Source organism: Bos taurus, chromosome 9 (genome assembly GCF_002263795.3).
Source record: "Bos taurus isolate L1 Dominette 01449 registration number 42190680 breed Hereford chromosome 9, ARS-UCD2.0, whole genome shotgun sequence".
Lineage (NCBI taxonomy): Eukaryota > Metazoa > Chordata > Mammalia > Artiodactyla > Bovidae > Bos > Bos taurus.
This window is the reverse complement of record NC_037336.1, coordinates 74,126,834-74,145,120: the sequence shown is the minus strand read 5'-3', so window position 1 is coordinate 74,145,120 and position 18,287 is coordinate 74,126,834. Positions and strand designations below refer to the sequence as shown.

General features: G+C 38.7%; 1 protein-coding gene across 5 annotated transcripts in view; it reads right to left on the bottom strand.

The window, feature by feature from the left end:
- The window catches only part of PDE7B (phosphodiesterase 7B), a 380,722-nt gene that overhangs the window by 51,617 nt on the left and 310,818 nt on the right, over nucleotides 1-18,287 (bottom strand). For all 5 annotated transcript variants that reach the window (XM_024996621.2, XM_005210970.3, XM_059889704.1 and 2 more), the window contains 1 exon segment: nucleotides 1,416-1,567. In XM_024996621.2, coding sequence (XP_024852389.1) covers nucleotides 1,416-1,567 — 152 coding nt within the window.

Below are 18,287 nucleotides of genomic sequence, written 5' to 3'. Positions count from 1 at the left end.
CCACGCTTCGCTTATCCATTCATTTCCTGGCACACATATGGGTTGTTTCCTCCTTTTGGGTCTTGTGAATAATGTTGCTATGAGTGTAGGTGTACAAATATCTGATTCAGTCCCTGTTTTCAAACCTTTGGTTATGTCTTTTTTTTCTTTGTGCTGTGCAGCATTTGGGATCTTATTAATAGTTCCCTGATCAGGGATCAAACCCATGCCCCTTGCTTTGGGAGCACAGAGTCTTAGCCACTGGCCCACCTTTCTTTTGAACAATACCTCCTGCTTAGAGTTAGATGGTGTCAGAGTTGTAGTCGCTGACTCTACCCTCACTGTAGCTCCAGTGGCTGCCTTCCTCTCTTCTCATGGGCTCTGCTTCTGCTAAGGACCAGCTCTTTCCCCACCTCCCGTTGAATGGTCTCCCTGTGTTTTATGATAAAATCCAAAGGCCTCATCATGGCACACAAAGACTTCACAACAGCATCAGGAAATAAAGGGACAGTAGGTTTTGGGTGAAGTCCAGTTTAAGTGCTCTTTTAATCCAGGTCACCCAGTTCTAAAGGCAGAGCTAAAATTTGATCTCTGATATCCCGATTTCCAGCCTGTTGGTTCTTCCTATATCTCAGTGTCGTCTTTCTTGGGAGATGGCTGCTGAGAGACGTGGCATCCATGAGAACGCTGTCAGATGCTCCAGTGCTGGGAGCTTAGCTTTGCTCTCCTTCTGGAGCTTCTCTGGTGGCTCAGAGAGTAAAGAAGCTGCCTGCAAGGCAGGAGCCTTGGGTTTGATCCTTGGGTAAGAAAGATCTCCTGGAGAAGGGAATGGCTACCCACTTCACTATTCTTTCCTGGCTCCTGCCTTGCAGGAAGATTCTTTACACTCTGAGCCACCAGAGTGGATTGCAAAGACCCCATGGACTGCAGCCCACCAGGCTTCTCTGTCTATGAGATTTTTCCAGACAAGGATACTGGAGTGGGTTGCCATTTCCTTCTCCAGGAAATTTTCCCAACCCAGGGATCGAAACCAGGTCTTCTGCACTGCAGGCAGATTCTTTACCAACTGAGCTACAAGGGAAACCCTTGTTTTTCTAAGTGTTGTGCAAAAATGTTTTGCACATTTATAAAAATAAAAATAGCTAGCATGTGCTAGATATGAGTCTATTAAGCATGTAAACATGCTTTACTTTATTTAGTCTTTGTGCCACCCCTATGAGGAGAGTGCTTCTATTAACCTCACTTTATATTAATATATAAGGGAAAAGCCCAGATGTGTTGAGTAACTATTGAGAGGCACAGAGCTCCTCAGGGCCCCGAAGTAGGACTTAAAGTGAGGTGCTACCAGTGGAGGTAGGGGAGGTGGGAGGGTGGGGGGAGGCACATCCTCTCAGCCACTGGGCTGGTATGAAGTGACCGAGGGGTAACCAGCTCACCCTTGCTTGTCCAAGGTAGTCTTCATCCAACAGGTGGAGAGGGGCTTGTGGTATAATTCCACGAAGCAGCCTTGATGCATGGAAGTATCTCTGAAAGCTTAACAGTCTTTTCACCTTTTTCTTGGTGCCAATTTCCCCTGAGTGTGTTGTATCTGTGGAAAGCAATCAAATTCCGAAGTTATACATTTAAAAAGCCCTATTTTCTCCACTCTGTAAAAATAGAGTGCATTATAAAGGAGACAATCCCAAGAGATGCTCTCAACGCTTTCTTAAATAGAGACCATGTAACTCTGCATTTGAAATTCTTTTAGAACAAGAAGGATATTTCTGATATGTTACATTCATTAAAAGGAGATATTTCTGACTAATTTTGGAAGACATGAATGTGAATTAAAAACCTCATTTTCTTAAGAACGTTAGTAAACTTAGTAAATTTACACACTTCTGTATGCAGAACAGTTAAAGAACAGTCATGCTTTTTTATTCTTCTATATTGGAATGGAGGTTCCAGAATTTAGAACAGGTTCTCATCCTACAAGCTCTGTAGTCTGATGAAATCCTTCACCTGAATTAGAAGAGTTGAGAATACACTAGCTTGGACACGAGGAAAGGTTTCCTAATGTCCCAGGAACATCGTCAGCAAAGGAATTAAAACTCTCAGCACAAGAGTGACCTAGATTCTCATGACATGAAGCAAAAAGGGTGTTTATTTTCTGATAGAGTATATTCTCTTTCACTGGTGGCCATAAAAATCTGATCCTGTCAGTAGAGATCTTTTAATACTTCTGTCACATGTGCCTTTTAAAACTTGACTGTTGACTGTCCAGAAATACTCCAAGCACATTATTTGAATGTCTGTCAAGGTAGGTCTCATCTCAGATGAAATTCAATAAATCACTCAGCCACATGAGTGATGTCTGCTGCCAAATTTAGGTCTGGAGTCAACTGAATGGTCCTAGTAGGAAAACATACAGTTCATACATAAAGAAATTTTGGTTCCCCTCATGCCTCTTCCCATGTCCCCTTTTCCTCTATAGAACTCAAAATCACAGTGGATATTGGAAGAGAGGAATAGATGGAAAATGACCCTTTTACAATGTGGCGCTCCCCAAGGCCAGGGAATGACCAAAATCAGAAAGTTACTTGGGTTTATTATGCATGCAAAGACTTAACTCAGGGCACACAACACCCACTGCTTTTTGGAAATGCCACCTGATTTAAAATTCTTTTTATTTTCAATTGGTTTTAGATTTCATGTGTGGGGAGATGTAAACAAGACCATAAGGAGATAAGAGCAGTAAACTGAAGTTGGGAGCTTAGGCGCACATCAATATTGAATGTGGGCTCAGTTCTACTGATAGGTTCTCACTCATTTCTGTTTATCAATCAAAGTACAGGTTAAAGAGGTTCATTCGTTAAAAAATGTTTTGAGGTAATTCTCTGATGGTCCAGTGGTTGGGATTTGGCATTTTCACTGGCAAGGTCTGGGTTTGATCCCTGGTTGGGGAAATAAGATCCTGCAATGAGTAGAATGAGGCCACAAAAAAAAAAAAAAAAAAAATGTTTTGAGTGTTACTAAATGTTACTAAGGGACAGGCACTGTTCCAGATGCTTGGTGAGATCTTTCAGTTCTAGGTCCTCTAGTGAGCAAAACAAAGACCCCCATCTTCAAGAAGCTTGCATTCTAGCCAAGGGAGATATAAAATAAGCAATAAACAAAAAAGAAGTAATTTATAAAAATGGGTTAGAAGCTGGTATGTGCAATGGGGGAAGAAAGGAAAGCAAGGGACAAAGGATCAGGAGTTCTGTGTTGGGATAGCCAAGGTTGCCCTCATTAGAGGCTACGATTTGATTAAAACTTGGAGTACATGAAGGAGCTGACCAAGCAGGTATCTGGGGAAAAGCCTTTCTTACAGAGGTACCAGCTCAACTAATTCCAAAGTGGGAGTGAGGCTGGGATGCTGGCATGTAGAGAGAGAGAAAAAGAGGAGAAAGAGATGTGTTCATAGAGCAAAGTGGAGGTGTGTGTGAGAATTTTACTCTGAAAGCCATTGTAACAACTTGGGCTCTACTCTCAGTAAAACATGGAACCACTGCAAAGTTTTGAGAGGAAGAGTAATATGGAAACACAGCATTTAAAAAGGGTCACTGTGGCCTCTGTATTAAGAAAAGATTGTAGCAGCAAACTTTTGATGCAGTGAGATCTGTTACGGCCCTACTGGAATAATCTTGGCAAGAAATGATGGTTTGGTTAGACCATAGGGGTAGCCATGGAGAGAGTTGACATGGGGGGATTCTGAATACATTTTGAATGTATTTTCAAGTTTTTGGCCTGAATAACTGGGGGAATGGAGCTGCCATCATCTGAGATGGGGAAGGCTGCAGATGGAACAGGTGTGGGGTGGATTTCAGCTTGATACGTGTTGAATTTGGATGTCTATTGGAAATTCAGGTGAAGATGTCTAGTAGAAATAAATGGATATAAAATCCAGAGCTTGGGGGAGAAGACTGGGTTTGAGAAATACATTTGGGAGTGGTCAGATGAGATTAACCTAGGGACTGTGAGTGCAGCACTCACAGTCAAAGTTCATTGAACTGTGCCCTTAAACAAGCACATTTTGTTGTGTGCTTATAAGCAACAATATCCAGTAGCTACAAGCACATTTAGCATGCACATTTTGTTATTTAAATAGAATTTATCGCTAAAAGGAGCCCGATAACCTTGGTGCAATGTGTGAACCTAAGACTGGGGCAGGCAGACTACAAGATGAACTGTGACTTCTTGTAATGCCAAAAAATAAGGGAGAGTTCAAAAAATGATGGGCTCGTAGAAAAATGACAGAGGAGACAATGTGAAGTGGGTCTTTCTGAGCAAATATGCAAAAATTTGAAACTCAGCATGAATAACAGGAGAGTGGATTATAAATCACTGACTAAAAAAAAAAAGACTCCACCAGCCCATAGTAAGGACATGCGTAAATAAGTAAATAAGGGAAGAGAAAGCTCTGACCAATAAGGTGGAAGAAACAATGAGTTATTAGTAATAGCAACCTTTATAGTAATAACTGATTCAGGCCAAAATCATTAATAGATAATAAAATTAAGTACAAGTTTAAAAAGCAACAGGATAATTACATAGTATCAAAGTACCTTTTCACAGGTGACATTAATCCAAAAGGAAAACATGGATAGTTTTCTAGTGGACAAATGTATAGGAGGTACCATCTTCACTAACTATTCAACTTCAGCATCACTTGTCATAGGAGGAGCTGATATCTTACTCTGCCTGACGTAATTCACTGAGGACACAACATCACCTGTGCAGTGGTCCTGCCCCGAGGTACATCCCACCCCTCAAAAGAGGTAACATCAGGAAAACCCAAACTGAAGCATGTTCTTCAAGTAAACAATCTGTCCGAACTCTTTTAAAAAATTAATTAATTGGAGAATAACTGCTTTACAATATTGTGTTGGCTTTTGCCATACAGCAACACAAATCAGCCACAGGTATATATATGCCTCTGCTTAAACTCTTAAAAAATATCAACTTCATAAAAGACAAAGAGAACCCAGGTATTGTTTCATAATAATGGATACACAGATAACAGTGTGCTTAATGCAATGCACGGCTCTGAACTGGATCCTGGATCAAAAAAAAAAAAACAATTCCATAAATGACATTAGTAGGACAATTTGTAAAACTGGGATATGGACTTCTATATGAGATAATAATATCCTATCTATAAATGCCTTGACTTTGACAATTGAACTGTGGTTACATGGGAGAATCCCTTGTTCTTAGAAAATACATGTTGAAATATTTAGGGATAAAGGGGCATGATGTGTAAAACAACTTCTCAAGTGATTATGAAGAAAGTAGCAGCGAGGCAAATAAAGCAAAATACAACTCGTGCATCCGGGTAAAGGGACTACGAATGTTCTTTGTTTCATTTGCACAAATTCCCTATAATTCTGACGTTATTATATAATAAAGAGTCTAAGAAGAGAAAGAATGGGAAGGGACAAATCTGACATAATGACATGGAGTATATTCAGCTTTCAAGGAGTTTTGCCACGTTTGGGAGCAAAGAAATGTGGTGATATTTCTAAAAAAAAAAAAAAAGAAATGTGGTGATATTTCTATATTGAACTATATAGAATGAAATAAAGTGTGTTGGTAAATAAATGAAATTAATTATTTCTGTGTTACGTATAAACCTGAAAGGAAATATCTGTACAGTGGTCTCTTCCTTTTTTTGGTAGTCTATGAAAATCCTCCCATTCTAAAATACTAGAAGAAAATCTCCCTTGTGGCTGATAGCATGCCTGTGTTTATATAATAGAATCAGAAGCAAACAATTTAAGCTTGGATTATGGAAATATGACACAAACGTAGCAAATTGAAATTATGGATTGTTTCTTGGTAAACTTCCATTCACCTTTCCATGTGAGATATTTTAAGTGGATTCGTAGCTTGTTACATAGATAATGACACTTGTTACATACAGTAAATACAGGTGATAAGAGATAATTTCTGGTCACCAAAATTATCATTTTGACTAAAATATTGCTAATCTCCTGTTGCTATGAGCTGAGAAGCCATTTTTGCCTTAAAGAAAAGAGGAAAACAGCAAGACTCTCTCATTTTTTTATTTTACCCTTGTAGTCAAAATGGTGATAGTCTATTAACATGACAATGTGGATCTCTTTCAATTTTTATTTTCATTTTTGATATTTTTTGTTCTTAATTTTTATTTTGAAAATATTATGTTAAAAAAAATATCTTAATTACTGAATTATTTGGTACCTTCTAAAATTTTGCAGCTGAGGTAAGGGCCTCACTTGCCCCAGCCTAGTTTTGGCCCTGTCTTGCATCTTTGCAGCAGAAGCTCAAATAATGTGAAAAATGTTAAATATTAAAATAAATCTATACATAAAACCTTCTCATAGTTAATTTTTTATGGTAGTGTGTAGGTTAAAAAATACATTAATAGCATATAACATCATTCATCATGATGTTGAATGTTTTGAATGTTGATGTCAACGTTTTGGAATCATTTGGTTTAATGTGTATTCTTTATTTGTGCAAATTCTTACTTACTGTCTGAGATGGGCAGGTAGGTATCTGCCAAGATACAGTATTTGTTAGTGGCCAATATTTTCTAAAATACAAAGGCATGTCATAAGTATCCATATAGCACTGCTCTCTGAGTTGTTCTTTAATATATGAGAGAATAATTCAGAAGTGATACTGGGTGAACATTTATGAAAATGATAAAGTTTCATTTTCTTACATGAGGACATTCATAAAGCTAAATGAAAAAAATCTTTAAGGTAGCTCTCTTGAAGAGATTCAATAATGAAAGAAAATAAATTTATTTTAAAACAATGTTAATAACTTATTTATCAACTGTCATTTAGGGAGCACTTTGTGCTGTGAGATAATAGAATAGAAAACTAGGATATAAACTGAAAGTATAGTTGGGAGAAAAAATTCATATAAAGAACAACCTGTGAATAAATCACCATGCTGTATAATAATCCTAGGCATTGGCTTTGGAAGCGTTGATATGTGTTATACTGTTATTAAATAAGACCTGAAACATTTATTTCCAAAAGGACTTTCAGTGAGTAGCATATTTTTGTTTTGATTATTAGGAGTACAGTGATAGGCATTTCTGGACAGAAATTTAAATGATTGGCTAGGCTAAATTTGGAAGATAGCTTCATTAAAATCAGGCTTCCCTGGTGGCTCAGATGGTAGGTAGAGACTCTGCCTGCAGTGCAGGACACCTGAGTTCGATCCCTAGGTCGAGAAGATACCTTGGAGAAGGGAACAGAAACCCACTCCAGGATTCTTGCCTGAAGAATCCCCATGGACAGAGGAGCCTGGCGGGCTACAGTCCATGGGGTCGCAAGGAGTTGGACACGACACTTTCAGTTAAAATCAGCTTGCAAAATTTTAAAGAATCTTAACAAAATGTGTAATAATAAAATACTGGGTTTATTTAATACTTTTATAGAATTAAAAAACTTGATTTAAAGGCATTCACAGCTATCCTAATGGTGCTTTCTGTTTGGATTTTGTAGTTTAATGGGCTATGGGTCCCCATATTCTCATTTGGAAGTTACAAAACATTGCTCCAGAAGGCCTCACTGCCTAATCTATGTACGCGTTGACTCTGACTGTGAAAGTCGTTTTCTGCTTGCTTGTTCTCTTACAAATTTCACAAATTGTACATATTAACACATTTCTGCACTATTTAGACACTAATTTTAGGGTTATGAAGTTTATATTGGCACTGCTCATATGGTAATTTTCAAATTTCACAAGCTGGGATTGGCTTAAGTGCAAAAAATGTTAATAAAAATTATTTTCATTTTGAGTACCTTCTCTATGGCATCTTCTCTTTACAGGGGCTGATACATTTTGGTACTAGGAGAAATCTTAAACCTAGAAATAATATCTGGGGTTAAAGAAAAGCTATAAGTTCACCTATATGATGAGGGTGTTTCTGTCAACTATATACATAGTTCCTCCAACAATGTCTGTATCTACTATTAGGTTTAAAAAGCCCATTTGGGTTTTCCACACCATCTTACAGAAAAACTTGAACGGCTTTTTTGGCCAACCCAATATTTCCAGAATTTGAATAATTAGTAATTGGTACAGAGGTAGCTCAGGTGGTTCTGAGAACAAAGAATGCTTTATGTTTAAGTGGGAACTTGCTTCTAGCAAACATGGAGACTTGACTTCATAAATTTAACATCAATACTTTCAGAGCACTAATTCTACTGAATATTTAAAATAACATTATTAATAAATTACATAATCTGATAATTATTGTACTAATAAGTGAGACATAGATTTAAGGGCCTAGATCTGATAGATAGAGTGCCTGATGAACTATGGAATGAGATTTGTGACATTGTACAGGAGACAGGGATCAAGACCATCCCCATGGAAAAGAAATGCAAAAAAGCAAAATGGCTGTCTGGGGAGGCCTTACAAATAGCTGTGAAAAGAAGAGAAGTGAAAGGCAAAGGAGAAAAGGAAAGATATAAACATCTGAATGCAGAGTTCCAAAGAATAGCAAGAAGAGATAAAAAAGCCTTCTTCAGCGATCAATGCAAAGAAATAGAGGAAAACAACAAAACGGCAAAGACTAAGGATCTCTTCAAGAAAATCAGAGATACCAAAGGAACACTTCATGCAAAGATGAGCTTGATAAAGGACAGAAATGGTATGGACCTAACAGAAGCAGAAGATATTAAGAAGAGATGGCAAGAATACATAGAAGAACTGTACAAAAAAGATCTTCCTGACCCAGATAATCACGATGGTGCGATCACTGACCTAGAGCCAGACATCCTAGAATGTGAAGTCAAGTGGGCCTTAGAAAGCATCATTACGAACAAAGCTAGTGGAGGTGATGGAATTCCAGTTGAGCTATTCCAAATCCTGAAAGATGATGCTGTGAAAGTGCTGCACTCAATATGCTAGCAAATTTGGAAAACTCAGCAGTGGCCACAGGACTGGAAAAGTTTTCATTCCAAAAACAAACAAAAATGCATACAACATAACATTAACAATAACAAAATCACCAAAAAATGAGGAAAGGAACAAAAAGAAAACAAGCCTAAACCAAAAGAAAACTCATCATTGCCTTAAAATTTAACTTGAAGTTGGAAAATCAATTTGAGTTAAAAGGAACTAAGTTATTTTAAGTTTCCTAAATGCAGGTTCTGAACAGAGATGTAGTAAAGCCCCATGTCATTAGTTCTTCTATGTACAACAAATACTCACGACTTCTTGATGGCTGTCACTTGAAGAAGAGCTATGCTTCAACACTGCCATTGAGTGGGAGGAAGTGGAGGAAGAGGAGTTTTTAAGGCAAAGAGAATTGTTTCTCTAGTTCTACTTTTTAACATTTACTTTTTTAAATTGCCATTTCTCTTTTATGCTCTTGACAGTGAAGAGAAAACCAATATGGCTGCTATGAGTCATAGAACAGAATGAACTCTTTCCTCAGTTCACCGTATCCACACCTGCTGCCTCGCCTTTAGAAAACGTGCTCAGGAAGTGTTTAAGAGGGTCAAAATCCTTGTCCTCCTCAACCATCCAATGAACTGGTTTATGGTAAAATGTGCTGTTTCTAGTCTATTATTTTGCCTACCCCAAAATCCACTTCAACACATGGATTATGAATCTCTAACTTCCGGGGTTCAGGGATAGTTGAAAAACTATTTCCTTTTTGTAAGGAAGGAAAAGCCTTTAAAAATAAGCTCTTAAGATTTCTCTGGGCAACAGAGAGGTTTTTCAAAATCTCAGTTTGAATGAAATTTAAATGAATTAGTAAGCATCAAATTTCTTTAGTTTAAAAGGAGAAATATGTGCCAGGCACAATGTGGTTTTATTGAACTCTCCGGCTTCTCAGTGTTTGAAATGTTTAGCAAATCCCAAGTTTTGAGGGCAATGGTTTGTGGTGAGCAAATTGAGGTGACCAAACTTTCAGTTGATTCTAAGTCTCCAGAGGTTTAAAAACTGTTGCGTTAACTCTCTAGTTCCCAGCATATATTTAAAATAAGTGTGGTCTTTTATCGGAGTTAAGTGTTTGAATTATTATATTTCACTATAAAAATTCCAGATGTGTGTTGTAATATACATCTGCTCCTTGCCGTTCACTCTGTCTGCTCATTCTACACCCCCACCCCGGGAGAGTGGAGTAATCCTCTGAATGTCTCCAGTTGTCCCCTCCAATGTCTCTCACCTACCACTGACAGATTTATTTCTCAAGCACGACGCCTACCATGTTAGCCCCCCTGCTTCAAATTCTTCAGTGGCTCCCCAATGTCTACATAGTTATATTTATACTATTTTTATGGTATTTATGGTCCTTTACAATGTTGATGCCAACTTATTTTCCCATTTTTATCTCCCACCAGTCCCCTTGCAAATAGATAGGTCTCTGTTCTGGCTGCTTTTTTCCCCCTCCCAAGTCCCTCAAGCTTCTGTATGATTCCCATACTTCTCAGCTGATTACTCAATTGATTACTATCTCCATCTATCAAAATGCCATTAACCCTTCAATAGCCCACCTCAAATAATTCCTCCTCACTTCCCAGTCAGATGCATTCAGATCTTCTGTGAGTCCCTCTAATGCTTTGCAGTTGGGATTGGAATAACCAGTGTTCTTAGCTCTCCTGCCCGTTGCTGCACACACTACTATAAGCCCTATTAGAGTAGGACCACGTGGGTGCCGATAGTGGTAAAGAATCCGCTAGCCAGTGCAGGAGATGCAAGAGACATGGGTTTGATCCCTGGGTCAGGAAGGTCCCGTGGAGTGGGAGGTGGCAACTCACTTCAGTATTCTTCCCTGGAAAATCCCATGGACAGAGGAGCCTGGCGGGCTGCTGTCCATGGGGTCTCAAAGAGTCGGATATGATTGAGCACACACACACATCTGTATAGTGTGGTGGCTGGCTTAAAAGGTGCTCACTGAACAAGGGAATGAAGGGATAGGTGATTATTTATTATTATTTTTAACCATTAAAAAAATCAAAGTATAGTTGATTTACAAGGTTGTGTTAGTTTCAGGTGTTCAGCAAAGTGATTCAGTTAGACACATATTACATATCTCTACCCTTCTTTCAGATTGTTTTCTACTTAGAATATTATAGGACACTGAAGATCTGTGCTATAGCTCCCTGTGCTATACACACAGGTCCTTGTTGGCTATCTCTTTTATACATAGTAGTGTATATATATTAATCCCAAATTCATACTTTCTCTCTCCTGGTCCCCTCTCACCCTACCTCCTTTGGTAACCATAAATTTGCTTTCTATGTCTGTGAATTTATTTCTATTTTGTAAATAAGTTCATTTGTATCAGTTTTTAAGATTCCACATATAAGTGCTATCATATGATATTTGTCTTTCTCTTTCTGACTTATTTCATTTGATATGATTAACTCTAGGTCTATTCATGTTGCTGTAAATGGCATTATTTCATTCTTTTTGATGGCTGAGTAATAATCTATTGTGTATGTATATATATATACATATTCTTTTAAAAAATATTTATTTTTAATTGATGGATAATTGCTTTACAATAGTGTGTTAGTTTCTGATTCATCAACATGAATCAGCCATAGGTATAGATATATCCCCTCCCTCTCGAACCCCCTTCCCACCTCCCACCCCATCCCACCCCTCTAGGTTGTCACAGAACATTCTTTCTGGAGTAAGGTGATTATTGGTTGAGGTAGAAACTTTTTCTTTTTCCTACCTCCTGTAGCACATTATTTTCCTCATGATGCATACATACCTCCACAGAACTGATAGTAAGAATGAATTGTCTGGAGCAGACAAGATTCATTCATTTTATACAACAGATTACAGGGTAATCTCCTGTGTAGAAGAACTTGAACTTCTTTTTCTTTTGGAATTTGTAGGATTTTTGAAAACATTGTAAATATATCTTTAGAATGGTTGTATATTAGTACTAAGTGTATCCATCAGCAGAGACCTGGGTAGGAATGTGGACCTCCAAAAATTTTCAGAAAAGGATCCTTTATGTTTTATCTTTGGAAAGGAAGTTCATTGTGAGTGAATTCCTTTCTTTTTATGGGTATAATGGATGCTTGAGTTACAGTCCACCTGAGTGAATCCTCTGATTTAATGGATTAAATCAAGTGGGTATTATATGTAGTTGGAATATAGCTCTTTAAATGCAAACACCCACCTAGTTCAGTAGAGCTTGAGATTTTACCTGCACTTTGAGATTTGTCTCTTATGGCCCAAGGCTCTCTATGGGTTATAGTGGCATCTTAGGTGTAATCATACGTGTAACGCCATTAAGGAACAAATTCCCACTGAGACTCATACCATTCATGGGTCAAGGAAAGTATAGATTTGCACACTGAGTTAGAGAAGAGAGAAGTAATTTTTAGATGATTATTCTGGTGTCAACTTGCATTAGTACCTGAACTGTCCTCAAAGATATAACTGATGGATTTAATCTAGAACAAGCACCCCTGGCCTTCTATTCCATTTATTCTATCTATAGCAAAAACAGGGCTTGGGGCCAGGGGCTGATGGGACTAAGAAATATTGAGCACCTACGAGACAGTTTACATTTGTCATTTTATTTGATTTTTTCAAAAAAGTGGGTACTGTGAAGTCAGTATTACTAGGTACTTTCTACAGATGAAGCAACAGATTTTTAGAAAAGTTTACTAAATGTTTCACAACAGATAACAGGGTAATCTCCTGTGCAGAAGAACAGGAACTGCATAACTCATAAGTAGCAGAGCAGGGACTGGAACCTAGGTCTATCTGATTTTTCACGATGCTTTGTTCATTATATTCTGTTCTTTATAGAATAGAAAAGGACAAAGAATAGGGGGCATGTGACAGTCTAGCATGGGACCTTATTTTCCCTGAGGTACAGTGATGTATGAATACTCATGGAATCTCAGATTTCCTTCCTTTTAAAAAAGTATAGCAAAACAAAAGCAAGAAAAGGACATTTCAGTGCAATTCATAAATACAAGTGTTTTAAAAACAGTAAAAATGTAAAGGTTGAAGATTAAAATCAGTATCATTGAACAGGAATGTCAGAGTGAGAAATAGTGCTAATATTGAAAGAGAGTCAGTAAAATAACTAGAGAACAACCAGAGAAATAACTTCATAGCAAAACTTGGAAGTGATTCTATGTATGTAACTTTCCTGTTTCTCTCACTAAATGTACAAATGGAATATTGGGAGGTGAATAATAAATCACTTGTGGGTTTTAAAATTGAAAACACATGTATTACTGACACTGACTTAATGTGATTTGATTATTATGTTATTACACAAAGAAATTCGCAGACATTGGTTAGTACCTCAAGCTTTGGAAAAGACTAACATTTTTGTTGTGTACATAGAACAGAGCGGCCGTTTCTGGGGAAGGGAAAGAGTGGGAGGTACTTGGGCAAACAGGCTGCTCAAAATAAAACTGTGACAGGATGCACACTGGCCTCGTGTTTAACCATTTCCAAGCCGGGCCTTAAAGTCTCCTAAGATTTTTACCTGAACGGTGTCTGCTGATCAAGATGTGATCTGAGAGTGTAATCCTCTTTGTTTCACATGGCCTGTGGGATTTCTCTTCTTTTCTCCAGCTTTCTTTCCTCTAGAAAACTCATCTATCTTGTATGTGTTTTCTAAATATTTCTAATTTTCTCTAAAATGTTAAATAATATTCTAATAGGCAATGGTTATTTAATAAATATATAATATTCTTTGGTAGCTGTCAGTGAATGAAAATAAAGTATTTTAAGCATGAGTTGGTTGGTTTTTTTTTTTTTCCCTGAGTCTCTCTTAGTGCTTAGATCTAAGCAGTGTCATAAATACTGGGAAGGCTCCATTTACAACTATTCACTGAGCACCTTCTCTGTGTAGGTACACAAGGTACTGTGTACCTGAATACACAAAATTTTCAAGACAGTGTTTCTGCCCTCATCTACCCAGAGGAAGGTGGTAGAATGCTCTCTTTACCATCTTCACTACTTTTGTTTCTACTTTAGCTATGATGGGAAAGGCATATTTCAACATAAAAATGCCTAGAAATTATCACATAAAGTAGAAAATATGAGCAAGAAAAAGATTATGTGATGATTCTTTTTTTTTTTTTGGATGTGGGCCATTTTTAAAGTTTTATTGAATTTGTTACCATACTGCTCCTGTTTTATGCTTGGTTTTTTGACCTCAAGGCATGTGGAATCTTCGCTCCCTGACCAGGGTTTGAGCCTACACTCGCTGCAGTGGAAAGCAAAGTCTTAGCCACTGGTCCTCCAGGGAAATCCTGGGATGATTCACTTGCCCCTTGCCCTGAATGGAGTCAGAAGGCAAGATGGCACCTGAGAGGTAGGGAAGGGAAGGGGAAGAGTGGCGAGGACCAGTGGACAGAGCAGGAGAAAAGGAATGAAGGAGATCAGAAGAAGAGAGACATACAAGCACCCAATGGAGGTGTCTCTACTGTTAAGGCCAATCTGAGAAGAAATGTAAGGACCGTGTTGTCTCACCCTCTGAATGCCACATGGGTTTGGGATTTCCTACAGTGAGGTTGTATTCTTCCTGGTAATGGACTGGGTCTTGCATGTCCTTCCAGATGAGGTGAAGCCTAACTGCAGGGGTAGAGTGGTCGGTCAGAAATATGTTCCTATTTTCAGGACTATAGAGCCACAGAGCTCTAAAAACAAGCTTATAGAGGCCTGTACCTTAAAAAAAAAAAAAAGTGAATATACATTTAACTTGATAGAGCTGTAGAAAGACCTGCTCAAGAAGAAGTTGTGGAGATGCACTAGGCAAGGAGTCAAAGTGGAATGACATAGAAATGCACAAATAAGTAGTATATGAAGTGTCTGGGCTGAGGTTTATCTTCCTTCCGTCTTCTTTGCTCATTAGCCCTAGACAGCTCAGAGTGAAGAGTTTAACTGCTGTGCCTGAAGGAAGGGGTGATGGCTATGGAGTCAATTCAGCTAAGAGAAATTCAGCTGGAGAGATCCAGAGAAAATCTGTCCTCAATCATCTCAATAGCTCATCTTTCCTTCTGTCTCCATCTCTTCCCTTTCCTTCTTCCTTCCTTCCTTTCTTTCTCTAAACATTAAATAAGGGTTTGTAGCAGCAGTGTTAGTCACTCAGTCATGTCTGACTCTTTGTGACCCCATGGACTGAGCCCGTCAGGCTTCTCTGTCCAGGAGGATTCTCCAGGCAAGATTACTGGAGTGTGTTGTCATTTGCTTCTCCAGGGGATCTTCCCAACCCGGGAACTGAACCCAGGTCTCCTGCATTGCAGGCAGATTCTTTACCATTTGAGCTACAGGGAATCCCCAAATAAGGGTTTACTTTGGTCTAGACACTGGGTGGTACTGGGGGTACAGAAATTATGAAGACATGGCCTCTTCTTTTAAAGACTTCCCTGTCAAGAAGGAAGCTCACTCCTGTTCCTCCACAGCAATAATAGTCTAAAACCGTTAGCCTGGCTTGGGAGGGTGATACTGCACTCTCTTGGGACCCCCAACTGCCCTTCTAACAGGCAGCTAGTGTGCCTGGGGTCTCTAGGAGCAGCTATGACACCATGATGGTTCTTGTTCCATCTTATGCAGGTGAGCCATGTTAGCATTGCTCTACTTGGAGACTCAGCCAGAGGGGTGGTCAAGCTAGGCAGAACCTACAGACCGTGATAAAAAAAGTGTAATACCATGTGATATCACTTATACGCAGAATCTTAAAAAATGATACAAATGAAGTTAATTACAAAACAGAAACAGACTCACAGACTTAGAGAACGAACTTACCTGGGGGGAAGTTTGGCAGGAAGGGACAGTTAGGGAGTTTAGGATTGACATGCACACACTGCTATATTTAAAATGGGTAATCAACAAGGACCTACTGTATGGCACAGGGAACACTGTTCAATGTTATGTATTAATAACAATCAATTCTTGGGAAAAGAATTTGAAAAAGAATATATTCATGTACATACATATATATGTATATATATGTGAATCACTGCTGTACACCTGCAACTAATACAACATTGCTAATCTATATTAAACTATATTCCAATATAAAATTAAAAGTTTCCCAAAAAAGTGTAATTCCAAGGGAAAAGCCTTTGGTCTAGAGTGAGATCACCAGGCTCAAGCCTTGGTTCTCCAGTTCTGATAAACCAAAATTAATCCACATGGAGCATATTCAACAAAGAGGTTAGTGGAATGTGTAAGGCAATTGCAGTCAGAATGCAAACATCATCTGGAAAAAGTTACTTAACCAATCAATGAATATCTTAGCTTGACTTAGTTTGCAATTAGATAGGCAATATCAAACATACAGATTCTGATGGAAGGGGCAGAAGAAACAGTTTAAAGCTTGGGGTTCTATCTCTGAGGAGCACTCTCTACTTTGGGGAGAGCTGGAAGTTGGGGTGGAGAGGTTGAGAGAAGAGATGGAGGATGGTGAAAAGTCTTTTCCATCCTTCTCGGTGGTTGCTGGTGTTCTGTGCTGGGTTCCCACAGCCAACCCCACCTCCAACTATATTTAGCAAAGCAATTATTCATTTGTATCAGAATTGCCATATTTACTTGTTCTCACTGCTGAACTGTTAGTTCCTTGAGGGTAGGAGCTATGCCTTCAGTTCAGTTCAGTCACTCGCTCGTGTCCGACTCTTTGCGATCCCATGAACCGCAGCATACCAGGCCTCTCTGTCCATCACCAACTCCTGGAGTTTACCCAAACTCACGTCCATTGAGTTGGTGATGCCATCTAACCATCTCATCCCCTATCGTCCCCTTCTCTTCCCGCCTTCAATCTTTCCCAACATCAGGGTCTTTTCAAATGAGTCAGCTCTTTGCATCAGGTGGCCAAAATATAGGCGTTTCAGCTTCAACATCAGTCCTTCCAATGAACACCCAGGACTGATTTCCTTTAGGATGCCTTATGGCCTGGCTTGCTGCGATTCATGGGGTCGCAAAGAGTTGGACACAACTGAGCGACTGATCTGATCTGATCTGATTGATCTTTTAATCCCGAGCATTTAATGCAATGGAGTGAATTAAAGAAGGTATGAAAGTCAAAGAAAACATCATTGATTTGGTAATTTTGACCCAGAGGATCCAGTTCTCCAATTAAAAAAAAAATGAACTAATAATAGTTATCCCTATTTCAAGTTTATAAGCAGAGAAGCAGCATACCAAAATTTTAAGGAACTTAGGAACTTAGGTTTAAAAAAAACCCAACACAACAAAGAGCTAGAACAAGAAGAACAGGAGACATCTAAGAGTTCCCACCCATCTCAGTAACTGATATTGTTTCTTTGACTCCCATAATAGAATTAATTAAAAAAAAAATCAGGTTCTATCTTTACTGAGGAAAGTGTTTTAAATTCTCCATTTACTGCAAATAAACCTCTGTTAGTTGTTTTCAATGATACGCTTTCTAAAGAATTAATGAAATGAATGTCAAATCATTACTTTGACAGCTTGTGTGTTAGTCACTTAGTCATGTCCAACTCTTTGCAACCCCATGGACTGTAGCCCACCAGGCTTCTCTGTCCTCGGGATTATCCAGGCAAGAATACTGGAATGGGTTGCCATTTCTTTCTCCAGGGGATCTTCCCGACCCAGGGATCGAACCTGGGTCTTCTGCATTGCAGAAAGTTTCTTTACCGTCTGAGCCACCAGGGAAGCCTGGTAGCTTGTGTAGGATATGTTCTTTTTTCTCAAGCATATGTGCTAAGCCAGCTTTCCCAATGTATGGAAATCAGCCTCTTTCTTAAAATGCCGGGCTCAAACTCTCAGTAAAAACCAAAATCTGCCCAGCTTCTTCAGAGTCCTAGAGAACATCCCTCTGGTAATGACAAGCCACAGTCTGCCCTCTTGATGACCTGGTTGGGCTGACAGATTTCACACTGTTTAAGAATGAAAAGTGAGGGTTGTGCGCTCTGGAGACCCTCCGGAGCAATTCCTCATAGTGTCAGAAAGATCACAATAGGGTGTGAAGTTCAGAAGTTCAGTTAAGTTTAAGGTCATTCACCCTGGAAAGTTTTCATTAACTTTATTTTTTCTCTTTCTTGTACAACCCAATGAATGCTGCAGTTGCAAATTTCTCAGCATGACTTGATCAAAATCCACTCAAAATTATGCCAAGAATCTGCTTTTTAAAGCTATGCTGTCAAAATCTGCAGCCCTAGGAGGCTTAGATAATTCAGAAAGTATCTGATTTTCAGTAAACGGATTTCTAGCTATATTGAATTTCAGATTCTTTCAGGAGCTCCAATTCTGAAATATTTTTCTTAAAAGCAACCAAACTTTCTGAAAGTTACTGT